At 36.5% G+C, this 22,370-nt stretch overlaps 1 protein-coding gene across 1 annotated transcript in view; it reads left to right on the forward strand.

The window, feature by feature from the left end:
* The window catches only part of LOC127429960 (extracellular matrix organizing protein FRAS1-like), a 209,212-nt gene that overhangs the window by 126,529 nt on the left and 60,313 nt on the right, over positions 1-22,370 (forward strand). Inside the window, exons 21-30 of the mRNA XM_051679361.1 lie at positions 494-640; positions 836-982; positions 3,690-3,830; positions 5,883-6,023; positions 6,197-6,337; positions 6,954-7,224; positions 9,246-9,330; positions 12,309-12,629; positions 19,841-20,000; positions 20,132-20,307. Of these exons, the coding sequence (XP_051535321.1) occupies positions 494-640; positions 836-982; positions 3,690-3,830; positions 5,883-6,023; positions 6,197-6,337; positions 6,954-7,224; positions 9,246-9,330; positions 12,309-12,629; positions 19,841-20,000; positions 20,132-20,307 (1,730 nt within the window). The remainder of the gene's footprint in view (positions 1-493; positions 641-835; positions 983-3,689; positions 3,831-5,882; positions 6,024-6,196; positions 6,338-6,953; positions 7,225-9,245; positions 9,331-12,308; positions 12,630-19,840; positions 20,001-20,131; positions 20,308-22,370) is intronic.

Genomic DNA, 22,370 nt, shown 5'->3' on the forward strand with positions numbered 1-22,370 from the left:
ATCAATATTTAGAGAATAGGGTGTCCGATGGCTTTTGTAATGCTACACAATACGATTTAATAACAGCAAATGAGAAATTAAGCGCTTATTTCACAAAATTCACAAAACAAATTAATTTAAAATAGAAAACATTTATTACCCTTTGAGAAAGTTGTCGATAGTTTTCAGAACAGATACATGGGGAACTACCAGTCAGCCAAGTGGGCACAGTTATCGCCTGAATGCCCGATAATCTTAAAATGGCCACATATGGCAGATTAATCAAATATATCGATTTATCACTACATAATATTTACATCTCCAGTTTACTGTATATTTATAATTATTATAAACAGTGATTTATGATTTAAATAAACAGTGGAAGATGTAAATGAAGCCTTACTCATCCCACCCTTACCAGGCCCTGTTCAGAGACTCTTATATCCAAAGTTTAGGGTCAAAATTATCTGTGATCTCATCTTTATTCTGACTGCCCTGTGCCTGCGTTCTCCAGAATGTCACTCATCCTGTGCGGAGTGCAGTGGGGATGGACTTCTCTCGTGTACTTCCTGTTTGGCCCCTGCTGTTCTGGCCCCATCAGGTCTCTGCAGCCATCGCTGTCCAACTGGATACTACGCTGATGTAAACAGGGTGTGCCAAAGTTAGTACAGCTTACTTTTAATTCAGTTTACCAGACAGCATAATTTACTATCATTCACTATTATCTAGTTTACAGTATACTGCCATCTGCTAAACGTATTCTATCTATCTGTCTGTCTGTCTGTCTGTCTGTCTTTCTTTTTCTTTCTTTCTTTCTCTCTTAACTATTGATTATATGATAATTTTGTGTTTTTAGAGTGTGACAGCCAGTGTCTGAGCTGTGAGATGGCTGGAGTGTGCACATCCTGTAGAGACCCAGCTAAAGTGCTTCTCTTTGGGGAGTGTCAGTATGAGAGCTGTGCTCATCAGTACTACCTCAACACCACCACACGCATATGCAGAGGTGAGTCTTAGCCCAGGTATGCTGCTCTGCACCGTTTTATAATAGTTTTGGATTTAGTTTTTATTTCTATTTTATATAAAAATGTTCTTAACAATTTAGTTTAGGTTTTGTCATTTTTCACAGTTTTTCTGTTAGTTTTAGTTTTCTTAGTGTTTTGTAGTTTAAGTTTAGTTACTTTTTATTTTAGTAAAAATCCGTTTTAGTATTTATATCAGTTAGAGTATAAATGTTGCAAATTTTATAAAATATGATGAATATGGGTAAAGTGACATTTAAGAACATATTCACATTGTATCCATATGTATTTCCTTAATTGATTATAAATCATTACTAAACTTATCTTTAGGGAGTAAAAAAATCAAAGGAATAGTTCACCTGAAAATGAAAATTCTCTCATCATTTACTTATTCTCATGCCATCCCAGATGTGTATAACTTTCTTTCTTCTGCTGAACACAAATAAAGATTTTTAGAAGAATATTTCAGCTCTGTAGATCCATACAATGTCAAAGTCAAAAGGGGCCAAAACTTTGAAGCTCCAAAAAGCATATAAAGGCAGCTTAAAAGTCATGCATAAGACTCTGGTGGTTAAATCCATGTCTACAGAAGTGACATGATAGGTGTGGGTGAGAAACAGATCAATATTTAAGTCCTTTTTTATTGTAAATCTTGACATCAGCTGTCTCCTTGGAAATCATGATTTCAAGCTTGATTATATTTCCCAGCGCCATCTAGCACTCTGCTGACTCTACTAGTAAGTGTAATGGTGCTTGAAATAACGATCGGTCCTGTAGACTGCAATTGCAAGATGTGCAGTGAAAAAGGAGTTACATTTTGGTCTGTTCTCACTTAAGACATTAAACCACTTACGGATAACTTTTATGCTGTCTTTATGTGCTTTTTGGAGTGCCAGAGTTTTGGACCCTGCTGACTTGCAGTGTATGGACCTACAGAGCTTAAGTATTCTTCTAAAAATCTTTGTGTTCAGCAGAAAAAGTCATACATATCTGGAATGGCATGAGGGTGAATAAATGAGAGAATTTTCATTTTAAGGTCAACAATCCCTTTATCTTTTTGAGGTTTTAAATTGATGATTTTACTTTGGGATGTGTGGCAGAGCTCATTTCATGACCACTGGTGGGAAGAACAATGGCAAAGACAATGACAGAAATGTGAAGTAAAACTTAAGATTTTAAAAAATTATAAGTTAACAATGTTATGATGTGAAAGTGTATATGAAAATATAAACATTTATTCCAAATAGATGTAGATGTTTTATAGAGAATCATTTTTCATCTGTCCCACTTTATCAGTACTGCTTAAAAAAAATCTGGGATTTGGTCAAAAGAGGGTCTTCAAAATGTTCGACATCCCAGTATTGAATATTTCTTCATTTTTTGCTTTTGACAAAGGTAGAAGACATCCTAAACTTTCTTTAAAGGTATAATCTTAGGTTATGTGTTGTTTAGATCATAACTTAAAATGTGAAGTAAAATTTCCAAAAGTGTCCCACTTTGCCCATATTCACCCTAGTATAACAAAAAATAAAACGAATGAGATCATTTTTATTTTAGTTAGTTTTGGAGTTATGAAAAAGTATTTTAGTTTTTCCAATAATTTAAGTTTTTATTTTAGTTAACGAAAATGATTTTCATTTTAGTTTTCGTTAACTAATAACACTGGCTCTGCATCTGTCAAACATACACAGTCATATGTTCAAACCATGTCTTCAAATAAAGTCTAATAGGTCAAGTATCTCATTAAGTATTTTCATAAAAACACTAGGATGTGTCATTATAGAGGATAATGGTATTTGTTAATGTTTATCAGTGTTTTAGATAATGTGGTTTGGTATTTGTGAGTGGGCTTAAAGCATCACAGACCACATATGGTGAGACCTTTCTTTCATTTTGTTGGGATTAAGAGAGGTGAGAGGAGATAGAAATAGAGATGTTTTTTCCCTTGAGTAATATGCTGTGTATGTGTCTGAGAGCGAGTGAGAGTGAAGGAGAAATAGAGAAAGGCTGAGTGAGTGTGTTTTGCAGGTATGAAAAGCTGTTTATCCCTGCAGGACAGTGAATGAAGGTTACCTTGACAACATTTGGAAAGAGAACATTAATGGTGTATGTTGTGGTCTGTGTCTCTATGGATGGGCACGGAATAGGGTGACAGTCTGAATGACATTTGGACAAATTAGTGGCTTTTGATACCAGAATACAGCTGAGATTGATTTAAAACAGAGTAAAAATGTTTTGACACAGGATTTTTTTCAGTAAATGAGGGGAGAAATTAATGAGGTTATGTGGATAGAGGAAAATGAGAAAGGCTGTGATAGGGCTTTTTTATGAGCTGAGATGATTTAGAAAGCGAAGTTCTGGTGGTGAGTTCAAATGGTATAAAATGGTCAGGTAAAACTCTCTTTAATAGATGAAATGAGGAATGAACAAAGGTGCAGTCAAACATTTTCTTTTTTCTCACTCTCATTTGATACAGTTCTTATGAGTAAAATCCCTCATACATTTTTTAATATACAGATGCCACTCTCATGCTGAGAATTCATAGTTTAAATAGTTTTTCTCATGCTCTGCAAACACTGTCAGTCCTTGCCTTTTTTCTTTCTAATTTGCTCTTTTACACTTCTTCAATCTCATTCCAGTTTATCATATTTTCTTCTCATATCCCTTCCTCCCACACACCCTCTCTCTAAGAGTGTGACTGGAGCTGTAACGCTTGCCGCGGGCCCCTGCACAGTGACTGTCTGCAGTGCATGGAGGGATACATCCTGCAGGATAGCATTTGTGTGCCGGGCTGCTCCCCAGGATTCTACCAGGATGCTGAGAGATGCCTGAGTCAGTGATCAACAAAAGAACCATTTTCGTTATGAAAGTCTCTCATTATGAGTCTAACCAATAAATTTTCCAGCTCAATACACTTTGAAATTTCAATCTCCCAATCGGTTGTCACAGTCGGGAGTGCCATTGAAGCCCCTGCTGTGTAGTGCCCACATCAGCCGCTGTGCCACTGCCAAAGTTTAATGGCACTTCAATGGATTAGTTATTTCAAATTAGACTAAAAGACAAGTCTATCAGTGTTGCCGTAATTATAGACTGGATTGAAGAAGCCACTGGCTCTCACTTAGAATTCAATTCCACATGTCCATAGATTGATATTAGTGGTTGACCGATATGGGTATTTCATTGGCCAATACCATTACCAATAGAGCAGGGTGCCAGAAGGTCAGTATAAAGCAATATATACAACACAATTTAAAGGTGCAGTATGTAAGATTCAGAAACACTTGTTATTAATGACACCTGTGGCCGTTAAGTGAACTGCAGCCAGCTACCTGTTGCTCGTGCTCGTGCACACCGTCCATAGGGACGCGAGCGAGCGAGCATCGGCCAAAACAATGATGTAACGTACAAAGAGACTGAACGTGATTCACCGGCATCATGCTGACAGATGAGGTAGCATAATTAAAATGACACAGTTATGATTGTTTTACTACAAACTTTGAGACTAAACTAAAACTACTTATCAACTAACATAGCATACTGATACACACATACAGCTACATACTACCGAACTATACCAGACAGTTTACTGTTGCACTATTGTATGTTTTGTATGTCATATGTTGTACTACGATCAAGAAACCAGCGTATTTGCTTAAATTTATCCTGTATACCTGACTTTTAGTATAAAGAGAAGGTCGTTGAAATTATTTGAAAGTTACAAGCAAGGTAGATTGCAATTCGTCAGCATTAGCAGGCAAGATCAAGTTAGCTAAAATTACACAGATCAATCCTTATGGCACTATATTTCACATGCTTTGCAGTTATGTAAGCTTACCTGTCCAATAAGAAGAATGCCAATTTAGGGTCGGTTTTGATCCCCAAAACCGAACGAAGGTCCCTCCAGTAATCAAATGCCCTGCCGATGTTCACTGTAGTTTTCACTCGACCACTATCACATTCCCGCTTAGCCAGACGGGATTCAGTAGATACATTTTTTTTTTTTGGCTTATTCAGAGTTTGTGTATGAGCCGGCCGTTTGCTGGATTCCATCTCTAATATAACGTTACCTAGGGTTGCAGTTTGTTGTCGCTGTTTAATAGCGGAAAGAAGCACTGAGGCAAGGCTCTTGGGAGCGTGCATAAACGTCACATCCTTTGGATTTTCCCGGCAGAACCGACCCGCTCCCTTCGCGTGAAAATCAGTCTACAGGCTTTAATAGGCAGCCTTGGAAGTCTGGGAAGGGCTCATTTTTTAAGTTGCATTACAAGCCGTTCACACATTTGCAAAAAAAAACAAAAGGCGAAAATTACATGAAAATTGTAACATACTGCACCTTTAATGATAGCAAATGCTATCTATACAAAACTGCTTAAATGAAATATTTAGTCAAAATTCACTAATACAAACTAAAAACAGAAATTGTTTATTATCTGGAATTAACTTGGAATTAATACTTCTGTGGGCACAGTTACCGACTGATACTGATAATCTCAGAATGGCCAAATATTGACCATTTAATCGTCCTGGCCGATACGTCGGTCATCACTAATTGATATTACCTTACATTTGTGGCATGTAGTATATAAAAGTTAACTAGTTAACCCACTGAAAGTTAACTGATTAAGCAGAATACAACAGAAAAATTTAAATCCATGATAGTTATAAAGTAAACATTGACAGATTATTAAAAAAAAATGGCTCTAGTCTGTGCCTTATTTAGTACCTCTAAAAAGTAAGAATTTGTATTATAGTGTAAACTGATCTGAAGTCAGATTACTATCTTAGATCACTTTCCTATCTATAATAAGCAAAACATAAAACTTGATCCCATATTCAACATTAATTTAATTTGTGTCTTTAATCTCTTCCTGTCTCTATGAACAGGCTGTGATGAACACTGTGAGCAGTGCCAGGCCACTGACCGATGCCAACGGTGCCAGCTGCCGTATGCCGTGCTGAAAGGGCACTGCGTGCTGGAATGTGGCAAACATCACTTTCTAGATGACACCACTCGTCAGTGCACTGGTGAGTGCTGTGAATTTCATCACTGATCTGAAAGAGTGATTGTGACATTTTAAAGTGGTCATTTTGGCAGGTTACCAACCTGCTGATTTTAAAGCAACTGAATATAGTGTGATGCAGTGTCCTATGGTGTCACACCTGAATGTGATGACAGATTGTTTGCTGTTATTCCCCAGCATGCTCAGCTGGTTGTTTGGAGTGTTTAAATGTTGGTGAGTGTCGCGTCTGTTCTGAGAATCTGTTCCTGAAGGACAGCCGATGCATCCCAGACTGTGGTCATGGATACTATGCTGATCGAAAAACCAGAGCCTGTCATGGTAAACGGGATCTTCTACATCACATATCTGCCAAAAAATACGATTCATTTGTAAAGACTGGATGTTTATAAACCTCATCTTTAGACTCATGGCCAGCATAATTGTTGCAATGCTTTTCATTTGCAGTGAATACTGTATGTTTTCTATGTTTTTAAATGTTTTATAAGTTTACATGGGTTTTTGTGGTCAAAATTCAGACAAACATTCTCACGTTGTTATGTAGTGTAGTCATAGACCTATATAATGGCCAGGCTGATAAACCAGACGTTATTTGGCCATTTTGACCCCTGTCCGCTTGATAGAAGAGTACCTCCCCCTTGTGTCTGTTCTGAAATCTTCTAACATCCTTGTCAGTGGATAATAAACAATTTTTGTTTTCACACATTTGAATTAATTTGTACTGTGAGTTCAAAACAGGGTATATTTGTATATCTCAGTTGTATGATTAAATTGTATTTAGGGTAAATCACATATACATCAGCATTATATCGGCCATCAGCCACCCTGCTCTCTAGTTATCTGCATTGACCATTGAACAGTCCTCATCGATCGACCACTTCTATTATGAATACAGGGGTGTCTGTTAATAAAATCTCAACCACTTATTTTTCTACAGCAAACAGCCGCGCTCCATCCCTCTACATCAATGGCTCTCTGCTGGTTCCTTTTGGTGGAGTTAAGCCTCTGGACCAGGCACTTCTGTCAATCAAGGATGCAGACAGCCATTCAGAGAGCATGCTGCTCCAGCTCCTTCAGCCGCCCAATAACGGCCACCTCGTGATCCTGGAGAACGACAGAGCATGGACAATGGCCAGAAACGACACTTTCACCTTCACTCAGCTCAAACGCAGAGCAGTACGCTTTATTCACGACAAAGAGCAGGCCAAGTAAGTGTGTGTTTGTGTTTTAAGAGCATATTACGTGAAAGTGCATCTTAATATGCAGAGAAGGAATTCATTGCTTGATTTTCCTGAAGATTAGAAACAAAGTCTCTGTGGCTTTATCAAAACATGGCTCTGTTTGTTTGAGCATCCCGACCAGGACTACATAGAATTATTAGTCTCAGCCTAAGACAGCACACCCATGGACTGCCCACAGTCCGTCCTCAAATGTCTGATGCACATAGCGCACAAAATTGGAAAACACTTTCTCGATCAACTCAGCGCAAATCTGATTCGATTGAAATTCCGCAAGTAGACTCACATAGGAACGAGTTTTGTTCAAAAGTTCCGCTTTGATAGAATGATCGCTTTTGAGGACGAAATAATCACAGAATTTGCCCAGGTTTGCCTGGGTAGTGAAATCAAATCTTTTAAGAGTTTCGTTTGAGGCACATAGCAGAAAGTAAAGCAGATATCCACGAGCAGAGCTGCATTTTTGCTTTGTTTACTTAGTTATGTCTGTGAAATTCTTTATAATGAGGTTTTCTGTACAGTACTTGGACTCTAAATACATTTTCTACTATTCTCTTGTGTGTTTTCGTGAAATTGCTTGTGGAGACTCGCACGCAATTATATAAATTATTTTTGCCCCATGTCAGTCTTTTATTATGGTATGATACATCTCTGATAACCCCGCCCCTAAACAAATCAAGTATATTTTTATTTTATTTGTATAGCTTTTCATAACACATTGTTTCAAAACAGTGAAAATTATGCTATAACAGAAAATGAAGCTGTAAAGTCTGTGATGTCTGAGTCGTCATTGTGCAGTTTGATAAAAACGTGATTGTAAATTACGGTTGGAGTCTTGTCTTACGGTTGGAGTTGGCATCAGTTCATCCTCTGTGAAGTCCATCACAGTAGACTGAAGTGTTATCTGGCTGGCACAGGCTCCAGTTAGTCGTCATCACTCAGCAAACAAATAGAATAATATTAGCTATTATCTATATTTCCAATCAAAGGCAGATGGGGTGAGTATTCAGGATACCATTATGTTCCGGATTTGTCATTACGTATGCAGTTCTGTTTGATGATGCAAGAAGTACAGAAATTACACACTGCACCTTTAAATTCAACCAATAAATGCTTTCAAACACTGACATATACCAACCCACAGACTGAGTCTAAGGATTAAGCTGTCTTGTGTAGGTTTGTGTAAGCGAATGCATGCTTGTAAACGGGTGGTGTGTTTTCCTTAGCATTTAAGCAGCAATCCCATGTATTTATGAACTAGATGATATATGGTAGTCTCAAATCATTGAAATAATATTGTTTACAATATTATCATGTAAAAGATCCTGAAATATGTTAGTGAGATGACTCCATTCCTCATTCCTGTGGCACATCTCTGCTTAGACAGCTAGATTTAAGATATTAGTTGACGTTTATACACGGAAAATATCTAAAGAGATGTTTAGCAGCTTTACAAAAATGATGTGATGTTTGTATTGAGACTAATGTTTGTGTAAATGTGTTATGTGTGTGTGTGTGTATGTGTGTGTGTGTGTGTGTGTGTGTGTGCATTGGCGATGGACTGGGTGTGAGTAGTGTGTGCAGTCATTAGCTTTAATTATCTCGGTGAAGTTGATGAGGCGTTTGACAGGACACACACACACACACACACACACACACACACACACACACACACTCCAACCCACAGTGTTCTTAAGCCACAGCACATGCAGCAGTCACTAAGTTAGGCTGACTGCTGACCTTCACATTTCTCTAAACTTTCTCTGTTTTTTTTCTTTCTCTCTTTTTTGGCTCATTTTCCTTCAGCTGTGTGCTTTAATTAAGAAGTAATCTGTGTTCCCTCACACTTCCTCTACCTTTTTATCCCACAAATGTATAACTTTTTCGGTCTTTATCATTCCTCTTTAAAAGCCACTCTGTCTTTTTCTCATTTTATTCTGACACAGAGCAGAGTAATGCTAACTTTTTTCATGTAATTTTCTTTTTCTTTTCAGAACTGGGCAGTTCACGTTAAGGGCAGCAGATCCTCAGCTGTTCTCTCAGCCACAGACTGTTCCTGTGCAAGCCGTCTCCCAGCTGGTACGTACTGTATACACACACGTGTCTATGGTAAGAACAGTGAGTAATGGGGCTTAATTCTGTAGTCACAAAACCATTTAAAACAATAAAAAAGGAGGGGTTAGACAAGTATTAGACTGACATATTAATAGACCAGGCTGTTTAATCGATTCTTTTTTTATTATTGTTATTATTGACCAATAACTGTGTCCGCTTGGCATTCGGGTTCCGGAATTTTAAATGCCATTCATTTTCTCCATAGGCGAACTGATTTTGAACAATAACTCATAAACCTTATAAAAGATCCACCAGTCAGAGAATTGTGGCCAACCATACATGCTCTGAAGCGACCACCTACTCCAATGAAGCACTACCAATGATGTCATTGTGTCGGTCTCGTTACACTTTCAAACTACTTTTTATATTTGTATATATCTTAATACTTTGCAGCAAAATTAAAATGTATTTTTGCTATACTTATAATCAACAACTATTTTGGTTACGTAATTCGCAATACTTCATTGGATTGCAATTCATTCCCTCATTAAAGACATTAAGTTCAAAGTCTTGTACAGTACCTTTTGTCTTTTTGTCCAATTTTCAAATACAGTTTTTCTGCAAATCAAAGCTTTTAAGCTTGTGATTTACCTTGGACCTGGCTGGTTTGGTTCATGGCTTAGAACTCTTTTAAAAGAATTTTATGAAATCCCTATAGAAAAAAAAAATGAATGGGAAAAATACTTCCAGAACCAAGACTGCTGAAAAAGTTTTGCTCTATTAATAGAAGTCTGAACTTTTAGAGGACTTGGACGCAAATCGGATGGATCTTGTATAACCCTGAAGGGCTTTATTTTATGATAATGACCAGTTTACTGTACATTCCTGCTTATCACACAGCAATTTAACAAATAAACGGTTATGAAATGTACATTTGAATTGAATTTATTTGATTGTGTAAGAAGAACGAGATCATGGAGTGATACGAAAGGAATAAAACTAGCACAGCTATGTAGGAAATCAGTTGCCTGGCATTAAATATTTTTGTGGTCATGAGACAAAAATATTTGACTGTGGAATGCTTTTATTGACCAATCAGAATCAAGTATTCCAGAAAGCCCTTAAATAATAAAAGAAAAATAATAATATCAGCATTTTGGTGGTCATCAGTCACCTTGCTCTTTAGACATCTGCATGTTTGTGTGTTAAAATACATACATACATAAAATACCAAAAATACATAAATGTGTTTGTTTGGGCACATACCTAGAGGACTTACACCTATAGTCATTATAGCTGATATCTCCCACTCTCTCTCTCTCTTCGCTCATTCCTCTGCATTGCAGCATTTTATTACACTTCCTAGATACAATCTCCAGAGTGCGGCCGGTGTCTCAATGTCTGACCTCCACCAACACACACACATACACACACACACACACACACACACACACACACACACACACACACACACACAGAGAAACTTGAGCTCCCTAACAGGAATCTAATGGATGTCATTACAACAAATAACACCCAAAATACATTCCCTTCCCTCATGGACTGATTACAGCAGCTCAAGAAGTCAGGGCACTTCCTCTTTCTACTGTTGAGCAAGCAGTTATACAGTAACTGAAATATAGAGGATGAATCTTAAAGCAGAGAGAGAGAGAGGACAGTGAATATATTTATAAGAGAGAGAGAGAGAAAAAAACAGCAATAATCTCAGCCTGAGGGAAAAGTTTCTTGTCTTCTCTGTCTTCACTGTATGGTGGTAAACAACAGTAGCCTGAGTCTTTCCACAGTTCTGCACAGAGGGACTGTGCAACAACAATTTCATTGTAAATGTTAATTAATTTTGGTGAAAAGTAAATATTGTATAATTGTGTGTGACACATAACTGACAGCCTCCGGTGTTGTTTGTAAATGCGGGTTCAAGTACAGCTTGCAACATTTCCTTATCCCATTCTCCTCTCTTCTCCCCATCATTTCCTGTCATCACTCTACTATGCCTATAAATAAAACTGGCCAAAAATAAGAATAGTAGAATGTAGCAGGTAGATGTAAAATGTAAATACAGAAAGTAGATAAGGTGAGTTTGTAGCCTGGCAGGGGGCTTGCACAAAAATGCTCTATATAGACACCCTCCCCTGCGGCAACATCCAATACTTGCATTCATTTGTGTCCATTTTAGTTCAGTTTGGCTCTCAGATGCACAGAAGTCAGCCTCCCATCTCCCTCTTTTTCTCTTCTCATTTTGCCCACAGTAGCCAAATATTGACTGGTTACCTCTGCATGCCTTCCTATTAAACCCTACCACAGTAGTGCCTTTATATCTGTGCTCACACCTAAAGGATGTGTCAGGTAAGATAAAATGACCCAAAGCCAGTGTAGTTGGCCCAGCATTAAGAACACATTCACATCCTGTCTGGCTCTGAAGCGGTTCAATATTGACTCTGGTTAGATGGTTCTTCTGCTGCTGCTAAGAGGACTGGTGAATGATTAAACGTTAGTGGGCACTCAGTTCAAACTCCTCTATGAATGTTTTATGACTTTTTAAACTCAACTTCACAGACAATTGTTGTGATTGATTGTTATAACAAAAGGTTGTTGACGGTAGTGATTTACCGATATTCTTTTTCAATAACCAATGAGTATTATTTTGTTTTAATTATTGTTTATTTTGGCTTTTTGACACAATGATTAATAAATATAAATTAGACTACAAAACAAAAACATCCATTATGAAAAATAATAATAATATTTTTGTAATCATAATATTATTTCTGACAAAGTCAATTATAACAGTTTTTGTTTAAACTTGTATCTGTAAAAAATATTGGTCAAACCGATTATCGGCTTTTGATGAAATATTACATAATTTAGGGGCTCAAATATGAAGTCATAAAATATTACATCTGTTAATACTGACTCTTTCCTCTGTTTTACTGAAACTATGTTTGAAAATTATCCTTATGTTATTTCAACGATTTTTCCTTCCACAGCCCCCCACTGTGATCACCAACCAACTCTTATACATGAACTCTGGCAAGACCGCCGTCATCAGCAGGTCCATTCTTCACATCGATGACCCTGATAACCCACAGGACGTTTTCATCACGGTTCTCAATCCACCTCAACATGGCCACCTGAAACGAGTGCATGGCGATGTGCCGGTAACCCATTTTAAGCTGGAAGATCTAGATCGTGAGCAGCTGCAGTATGTACATGATGGTTCAGAAGGAAAGCAGGACAGACTTCTGCTGCAGGTCAATGATGGACACAGCTACCAGAACATTCTGTTTCACATCAGTATTGCACAGAAGGTATGAACATGACAGGTTTTAGAAGGTTCTATGTGCTTTCTGACATTATAATTTACTTCTTTCCAGTCCTCTAATCTGATTGAGCAAGCTGCATTCCAAGAGTTTTTATATTTAGTATAACAGCACTGGGACGCTTTACTGTTTATATCACTCCATTTGTCAGTTTTTTTTTTTTTGTTGTTTGTTTTTTTGTGGTGTACTTGACAGACTACCAGTTCAGTCAAGACCTCTTCCATCAAGTGCTTTACTTCTATTGACAATTAAAGCAATCTGTTTGTGTTTGTGTTTTGGGGAAACTGCCTGCCCATCCATGTAGCATGCATGGACAGTGTGGGGAGAGCAGCAAATCAATGGCTCCAGCTAAGTCTGGTTCCTCAAGATATTTCTCCCTCCACTACTGACTGACTTTCTTCTGAACACAAACAAAGATTTTTAGAAGAACATCTCAACTCTGTAGGTCCATACAATGCAAATGAATGGTGGCCCGAACTTTGAAGCTCCAAAAAGCACATAAAGGCAGCATAAAAGTAATCCATACGTGGTTTAATATATGTCTTCTGAAGTGATGCAATCACTTTGCATGAGAAACAGATCTGTATTTAAATCCTGTTTTACTATAAATTTTACTTTTGCTTTCAGAATATGAAAGTGGAGATTTATAGTAAAAAAACAAAAGGACTTAAATATTGATCTGTTTCTCACCCACACCTATCATATCATTTCTAAAGATGTATATTTTTTAACCACTAGAGTCATTTGAATTACTTTTATGCTGCCTTTGTGTGATTTTTGGAGCTTCAAAGTTCTGGCCACCATTCACTTGCATTGTATGGACCTACAGAGTTGAGATTCTTCTAAAAATCTTCATTTGCGTTCTGAAGAAGAAAGTCATACATCTGGATTATCATGAGGGTGAGTAAATGATGAGAGAATTTTCATTTTTGGGTGAATCATCCCTTAAACATCTTATGGAGTTTTTACCTTGCCACAGTTGCTGTTGAATTGCTCAGTTGGGGTTTTAAGACATTAAGGCATAATTTTCTTCTTTGGCTTGGTGTGTAGTACTGAATTTCATTTTACCTGGGGCCAAATCACAGCCATGCTAATATTCAGTACATCAGTGCTCTTGCTAAGTGTATTGCTTAGTAGTTTGATTCATCCAAAAATAATTCTTTCATTTTTGAAGAAGATAAAGAACTGATTATTTATGTAATATTCTTGTCAGACTTTTGTGAAATGATATTCTGCTGATCAGAGTTTTATATTTTTTTATCTGCTCGAATGACGTACTCTGTTCAGCTAGACGTTTTGCATTTTTCATTTTGTCTGTGATTTGGAGTTACTTTATTTGATCATTATAAATGTGCCATTTTTGAACTAAAAACTAAATATTATATACCTTATGATTATTTATAGGCCCATCAATGTGTCATGTACTTTAGTTATTTTACATCAAGTGTAAAATAATATTAGGCCATCAGCTTTTAAACGTTTTGGATATAGATCTAAGCTTTTTCACTTAAGTATGGATTCCTGCATTTCACCTGACACTGTATGGCTTGATGATTTTGCCTCAGGCTGCTGCTGCAGTTCTTGATTTATAAGTGATACGTCCACCGTCAGGATGGAATCACTGTAAGATTCATGCATCTACACAGGTGCATTTACACCCAATGGATGAATTCTGTCATAGACTAGATTGCATTGAGTGCTTTTTAATGGTAAATGGTAACTACCACACACAAACACACACACACATGCATGCATACAATCATCACCTCACCTTTTATGCTTGAAATTGCCTTGTCCTGACTATTTGACATGCCCTCAGCCTGCTGATGTCTAGACAGATTGCAGCACTTTGTTCAGTCTTTTCCCAACTCCCCACCATCCCTTTCAAGCTTTGTTCCACCCTACCACATACCCTTATCCACACATCTCTCTGTAGCATCATCAGATTACACCTGCCTTGTTCCCTGCTGCTGCCTGTTATCTCCCATACTGCTGATGCCAAGCAACTTTTGACTAATGGAAGCCCTGTTTCGGGGTAAATATTCTGTTTTCAGATCAATAGGACATTGTTCTGAATGCAGGAATGCAGCAAGGTTCATTGTGCGGAAACTTTAAGACTCCATGAAATCGCTTGACGAGTGCAGTTTTCTGTCCTGTGTTGACGTTTTTCTTATTGAAACAAGCAGTTTGCGTGTGGCATATTAAAGGGTTCATCCCTTTACAAAAGAAAAAAGCAAAAAAAGCAAAAGGCTTTACTTCAATCACAGCAATGAACCATGATTTGCTGCTTGCTAGTAAGTTTCAAGCTAATTGCAGGTGGTTTTAGGAGGAGGGACATTCTTAGAGATCATTTGAATGGACACATGTGTGCAGAATGAGTAATCAAAATATACTATATAGATACAGTACACTACAGATTACAGAATACATGCTCTAAAATATAAAGTAACGTAATCTAAATACTTTGAATTACTTCTGCATTGGCAGATTTTTTCACTTGTTTTTCACTATAAACAATGTGAAAACAATCTGCCAGCACAGTAAAACAAAATACACTTAAATAAAAAAAATATGCTCTGAAAAAGCCTTAATATCTTATGTAGTGTATCTTCTCAAGTAAATTTATCTTAAGGATTTTTTTTTTTTTTTTTTTTTTTTTACAGGCAAATAATTCTTATTAAGAGGAATATTTTGAAGTACATCTTTGCACTAATATCAAAGGTCTAACCAGAGGGAGAAAGATTTAACGTGGATTTTCTTGAAAGAATTCATTATAAAATATAATCATGACATGTAACAGGTATATCTAATAGCTAGAAATAGCATTTTACCTTGATATTATGCTAAATGTTTACATGGAAATTGCACAAGGAACTATTTCTGATGCGTCAAACTTACTTCAAAAACCCACAGAGTGTACTCGGCAACATCTTCCGATTGTTTGTGGAATCTGTTCATAGAATGAGGCAGGAAATCTAATATTTGTAGCTTTCTATATGATGCTACTGGCTACATTGGTTAGTATTTCTCATATGAGCATCCTTTATTCTTGTAAAAATACCCAAACAACATAAAATATGGAGAAACCATATAGCCTTGTAATCGTGTATTTATTGCATTTCTATTTCATCTATCAAAGGGTTTCAAACTCTTTTGTTGCAATGGTGTCAGATCCACCTTTTTTCACTCATAATGGTACGAGAGCAGCCCCTGTCTGCTCATATGAATGTAACACATCATAAGAAGTGTTTCTCTTTACCAGCTCTTCAAACGCTCCTCAGATCACTTCATTTGAAAGCATAAATGTTTTCCAACTGAATAGACTAAATATAAAATGAAACAAATAATAATAAAATGCAAAGCAATCTCATCAGTTACCAAACTACTTTTTTTTAAAGTAACTGTATTATGATTACCAACTATTTAAATTGTAACTTTAGTGGAATACAGTTACTCATATTTTGTATTTTTAAATATGTAATTCCTTTACATATATTCTGTTACTCCCCAACCCTGAGCATATATATATATATATATATATATATATATATATATATATATATATATATATATATATATATATATATATATATATATATATATATATATATATATATATATATATACATACATACATACATACAGTGGTGGAAATGGCCGAGATTCACTGGGGGGACCCTAATGTGGTGGAGGAGGTGAAACTGAAGAACATTCATGAATTATATGTGCATAAAACACCTTTCATTCAACAGAATTTGTGCTTGGAGAGAATTACCTGTGCAGTTCTGTTCAAAATAAAGATACAATGTGCAGGAACCTACACATGGGGTGCAGTCACACAAACCTTTTAAATACATGTGTTAAAGGTTAAAGAAAACTGCAGAATGTTTTAGACCTCTCAGTTTAATGCATTGTTATATGCATGTAAAGTTGTAGGGAAGAGGGAGGATGCAGTTGACACTGACTAAAGAAAGAGGAGACATGAGTTTCTTTTCAAACTGTATTGACAGTAGCATTAATCATATGAAAATATAATCATCAGTGCATTGCAAGGAGCACTAGAGATTGCAAACTACAGAAGATGAAAATTATGCAACTGTGCATTTTCTTTATGGCTACGGAGAGCATTAAAACAAACACTTGACCGGTCAGTGTAATAAAATTTAAAATGGTACAGTAAAAGTCCATAGTGGCTTGATAATCTGCATTAATGACAGGTAAAAAGCTTAATTACATATCTCTATATTGACATACATAGTATCTATTTACAATACACACAACATAACTATGTATATAATGCTTAGTAAGCTATAATAGTAAAATGAGAAAGGACTTTTAAAATAGTCTCAGTGATGCACTGAAATGAAAAATTAACGCATTTGTCCTAAAAAAAAAAAAAAAAGAATTAGAATGCTGTGTTCTGGAACTCTGGTAAGGCACTATATAAATTTAACATTTATTATTATTATTATTTTCATCATCATCATCATCATTATTATTATTTAACTAAATAATGGTGTCCTATCATAAAAATTCCTGATAGACTTATGGGACTTTCACCTGTTTGTAGGCTATATTGATTTTATTTTCATTTCTTTTAATGTCTGAATTTGTATTTATTATTCACTCCAAAATTGTGTGCTTGACATTTCACATTTTGCTTGACGCCTCCTGCCTCCAGAATAATGCTGTTATACATGCACAGACAAACAAAAATTCTGTTTCATGCATATATTAATACCAGAAATGCCAGAAATGCCAACAACATATTCCACAGTTAATGTAGCCTTATATATTATATTATATGTATATATACTGTATATTCTGTATATGTGTGGCTTAAAGACATTTTACCTTTGATTGTGCTTTTGGCTTTGGGAAAAATATCTGTAAGGATTTCTGAAATGGAAAAAGAGAAGGATAAAAGGGGAACTTGACTTTTAATTAGCTTTTTTTTGGAGGGAAGTCCTTTGGCATTTGCGGTCCATGATGCATTTTATCGGTTTACATTGGTGAATAATCCTCAATTTAATGTGGTCTGGAGAAATCAAATACTCCTTTACCCTCTGCCACTTTTGCATTGATCTCAAATAGAGAGATCAGAGAGAAAAAATAGCAGAAACCGTGCTAACGATTGCCTTACATTGACTAAATGTTTGTCAATTATCCTAAAAATGGGCTTTATGCTGTCACATTTAAATTAACTGGATTTATTCAAGTCAATAATGTTATTTTAAGACCCTGTCAAGTCAGGCCATTTTTAATTGTATAGCACAATAGTCTATGTGTAATAGATTTAAAGCCATCTATATACTAAATTTTATTAAGGACTCTTCATGAATTTTCCACTACACAGATTGATGTCTAATCAAATGTCCTCTAGAATTAAAATGTCCCTCCCCCAATACAACCGACTGCCACTGACTAGCTAGTTGTATCATGGCTGTGATGTAACTAAAACAAATGCTTATTTTTTTTAAAAGAGAGATAAGCCTTTCGATATGTACCACCCAAACTTCCAGTTTCAATGGAAATACATCAACACAAGACAGAAAACATGAAGTATGGGGTTTTTAATATGGCTAAATCAACCGGAGTACAATGGGTCACACCAGCCATTATTTAGAACAAGATGTTATTTTGATTCTTCAGTAAAGACCTTACCACGCAGCTGTCAAAATATAGAGGGGATCAGACTCAGCAGGAAGGTAGTGGAAGGGTGCAAAGGTGTTTCTTCTGTGAATCTGAGCTTTCATCTTCACCCATTCTTGAATGTCTTTGATTATCTGTGAAGCAGATGATCTTATTCACCACAATGAGGTCCTCAGCTAACTCAGAGCCCATTAGGATCTCTGTAAAAAAATTTCGTAATTTTAAGGGTAAAAGACTGCAAAAATGCTGCAGTAAAAAAACTTTAATTGGTAAATGGGCTGTTACCTTAAAATATACGGTAAAACATTATAATATATTTAAAAAGACAATACATGCAATTTTACAGTACAATGTTGTAAAAATTACACTTTTTACATGTAAAAAGTATGATTTTACCATAGAATTAACGGTAGAAATGTATATTATGTTTAACAAGAGAGTACATGTACTTTTTACGGTAAGTTATTGTTAGAATTATAGTAAAAAAACAAAACAATAATCGGGCATTCCCAGAATTCCCTGCGTTACCCATCACATTTCATTATATTTTATGGGAACAGTTATGTATAAAAAAAAGTTGCCTCTGAGACAGTCAATCCGCACATTTTATCACATGGCTCGCTGTGCATGACACCACGGAGACTCACAGCATGTGGAGGCTCATGCTACTCTCCGCAATCCACGCACAGCTTACCATGCACCACACTGAGAGTGAGAACCACTAATCGTGACCACGACGAGGTTACCCCATGTGACTCTACCCTCCCTAGCAACCGGGCCAATTTGGTTGCTTAGGAGACCTGGCTGAAGTCAGTCAGCACACCCTGGATTCAAACTCGCGACTCCAGGGGTGGTAGTCAGCGTCAGTACTCGCTGAGGTACCCAGGCCCACGTTTATTTAATTTTTTTAAATCAATTATCTACACTGAGGTGTTCTGTGTTATATCTGATGTAGTTTAGTTTAATGTTTATTGCATTACTTTAATTTCACATGTGTTACCCTGATGGTGTTTAGTGTTTGTGTGAGTGACACTGAGCACTGTCTCTACATGTTTATTGGACATTGCTCTTGGAAAGGCTGATGAACTTCTTGTCATCATGTGCTTTCTGTAAGTGAAAAGCAGATTTTTACAGTTTCAGAAGGTTAAAGTATTACATTTTATATAATTTAATAATACAAATGGTAATGCACCGTAAAATATACAGGCATCAAAATGACATCCCGTAAAGCCTGAAGCGTGGTTACCATTTTGTTTTTACAGTGAATTTCTTGTAACCACAGCTGCTGTAAATTTAACAGGATTTTTTTTTACAGTGTGGCATGATAGCTGAGTAGGTATTAGCTTGATTGTGATTTGCTGGTATCCTTGATGTTTCTCAATGTAACATGCCAGGAAGTCATCATCTTGTAGTATTTGTATGCATTAAAGTGCTCATAAACTAAAACTTCATCCTAATGATAAACTACACCTCCACCATGTGCATGCTGTTATTAGATTAAATAAATCTGCAAATAATCATAATGTGGTGTTATTTTTCACCTATAGGTTGGATTGACTCCTCATCTGCGTTCAGTGCCCAAGACCTGGGTGAGTGAGGGAGGAATGGTGCAGCTGTCTAAGAAGTGTCTCAATGCTCAGTTCAAAAGGACCAGTGACTCTGAAATCCTGTACACAATTCACTCTGACAATGGGCTTCCTAAATATGGTATCATAATTCTATCTATCTATCTATCTATCCATCCATCCATCTTTTTTCTCTCTCTCTCTCTCTCTCTCATTTTTAATTCAATGGCACAAATAAGTCCCTGTTTATAACTGCATCGTGTGCGTGTGTAGGAGAGATTGTGTTGGTGTCTATGCCCGCTGATGGTCCGGTGGAGGCATGGCAGTCATTCCCAGATGGTCAGGATACTACGCCCACCAGCTCATTTACACAGCAGGATGTTAATGAGGGAACTGTCTGGTACAGACACTATGGATCTGGAACACAGAGAGACACTTTTCAGTTTCAGGTAACACACACACACACACACACACACACACACACATACAAATTTATGGCCTTAATGGATAATTCAGTGTTAAATATAAGTTAAGCTCAATCGACAGCATTTGTGGCAAAATGTTGATTACCACAAAAAATTATTTAGACTCGTCCATCCATTTCTTTAAAAGAGGCAACAAATTGAGGTTGCCGTGAGGCACTTACAATGGAATTAAATGGGGGCCATTTTTAGAGGGTTTAAAGGCAGAAATGTGAAGCTTATAATTTTATAAAAGCAATTACATTAATTCTTCTTTTAAAACTCATGTATTATTTGAACTATAAAGTTGTTAAAATCAAAAATTTTTACAGTTCTTGTAGGGTTTGTTGACATTACATCGTCATGGCAACAAAGTTGTAAAATTGGCTGTAACTTTACACACAAAAGGTTAGTAAGTGATTTTATCACACTAAATCATGTTAACATGCATATTGTTTACATATTGTTGCTATACTTTTGAAACAGTGAGAAAGTCAAAATAAATTTTTGTGGTAATCAATATGATGTTACAAATGCTGTCGATTGAGCTTAACTTGTATAGAACCCAGAATACTCTTTAACAATAACACAGCAGTAATATCACCCTGTAGCTCAAGACTGGTTGCCTACTGAAGCTAAGCGGGGTTGAACCTGGTCAGTACCTGGATGGGAGACCTCCTTGCAAAACTAAGGTTGCTGCTGGAAGAGGTATTAGGGAGTCCAGCAGGGGGTGCTCACCCTGTGCTCTTTGTGGGTCCCAATGCACCAGTATAGTGATGGGGATTCTATACTGTAAAAAGGCATTGTCCTTCAAATGAGATGTTAAATTGCGCTCCTGACTCTCTGTGGTCATTAAAAATTACCCTCCCCATTGGTGCTTATCAATCATGGCCTCCTAATAATCCCCATCTGTAAACTGGCTTTATAACTCTACTCTCCACCAATAGCTGGTGTGTGTGGTGAGCGTACTGGTACTCTATGGCTGCTGACACATCATCCAGGTGGATGCTGCACACTGGTGGTGGTTGAGGAGAGTCCCCTGTTCACTGTGTAAAGTGCTTTGAGTGTAGTGTCTGAAAACAGCTATATAAATGTAATGTTCATTCATTCACACAGGTGTGTGATAAACTGCAAAATGTAGTTCATGAGACTCTTAAAAATGTATGCCATGTTGTTCCTCTCAGTGTTTGTGAAATATTTGTAAAAACTTTAGTCTCCTGAACTGTCTGTGTCTAATATCACCCAGAATTAACTTTGTTTGGATATATGAATAAATGTTCAGTTATAGTGGATATTCTGAATAACATGTTTTAAGGACCCCAAATTCTGATTAATTCAGGCACATGCCAGCTAGAAATCAGAATATTGGCTTAATCTGGTGATGGCATTTACATGATGATAACTGGAATATGAACAAATTCTGATGAACATCAGAATATTTTTGTGCATGTAAACAGTCATTTTTCCACTCTATTGCCCAATTGGACTATTTTCTCCAGACTTCTAGCTCTCTTTCACACTCTCAGGCCAATTTGTCCATCTGTCCTACTTCTACTTCAGTATCCACACTGCATTACTTTAGGATAAATGAGCTAATTTGTCTTCAAATCCAGTCTCAAATCAGCATAAGAGGCATTAAAGGACATTCACTCACATTCAATTCATCAGCTCAAACCCCTATTGACTCTTGACACAACATTTTTTTTTTTTTTTGTCCTCCCAAAAATCGCTCTTTCTCATCTTGTTTTTTTTTTACATGGACCATTCCAGTGTAAATAAGAACAGTTAATCATGAACAAACTGAAAATCTGAATGAATAGAGCATCCCTTAAATGTACACTACTTGGCTGCACCCTCACCACAGACTTCATTAAATACAATTTGCGTTTTAATGGTTGAACACAATTTCGTTTATGTCCTTGGGGATGTTATTGTTGTCTTATTATGACCATGAAGTGTTCCAAGAGGTTTGTGCACAAGACTTTGCTTATTTCTAACTTAAAAAAGTTTGTTTGGGAATTGGGCATAATGAAAATTCAATAGCTCAAGAG

This window comes from Myxocyprinus asiaticus, chromosome 3 (assembly GCF_019703515.2).
Source record: "Myxocyprinus asiaticus isolate MX2 ecotype Aquarium Trade chromosome 3, UBuf_Myxa_2, whole genome shotgun sequence".
In the NCBI taxonomy this organism is placed as follows: Eukaryota; Metazoa; Chordata; class Actinopteri; order Cypriniformes; family Catostomidae; genus Myxocyprinus; species Myxocyprinus asiaticus.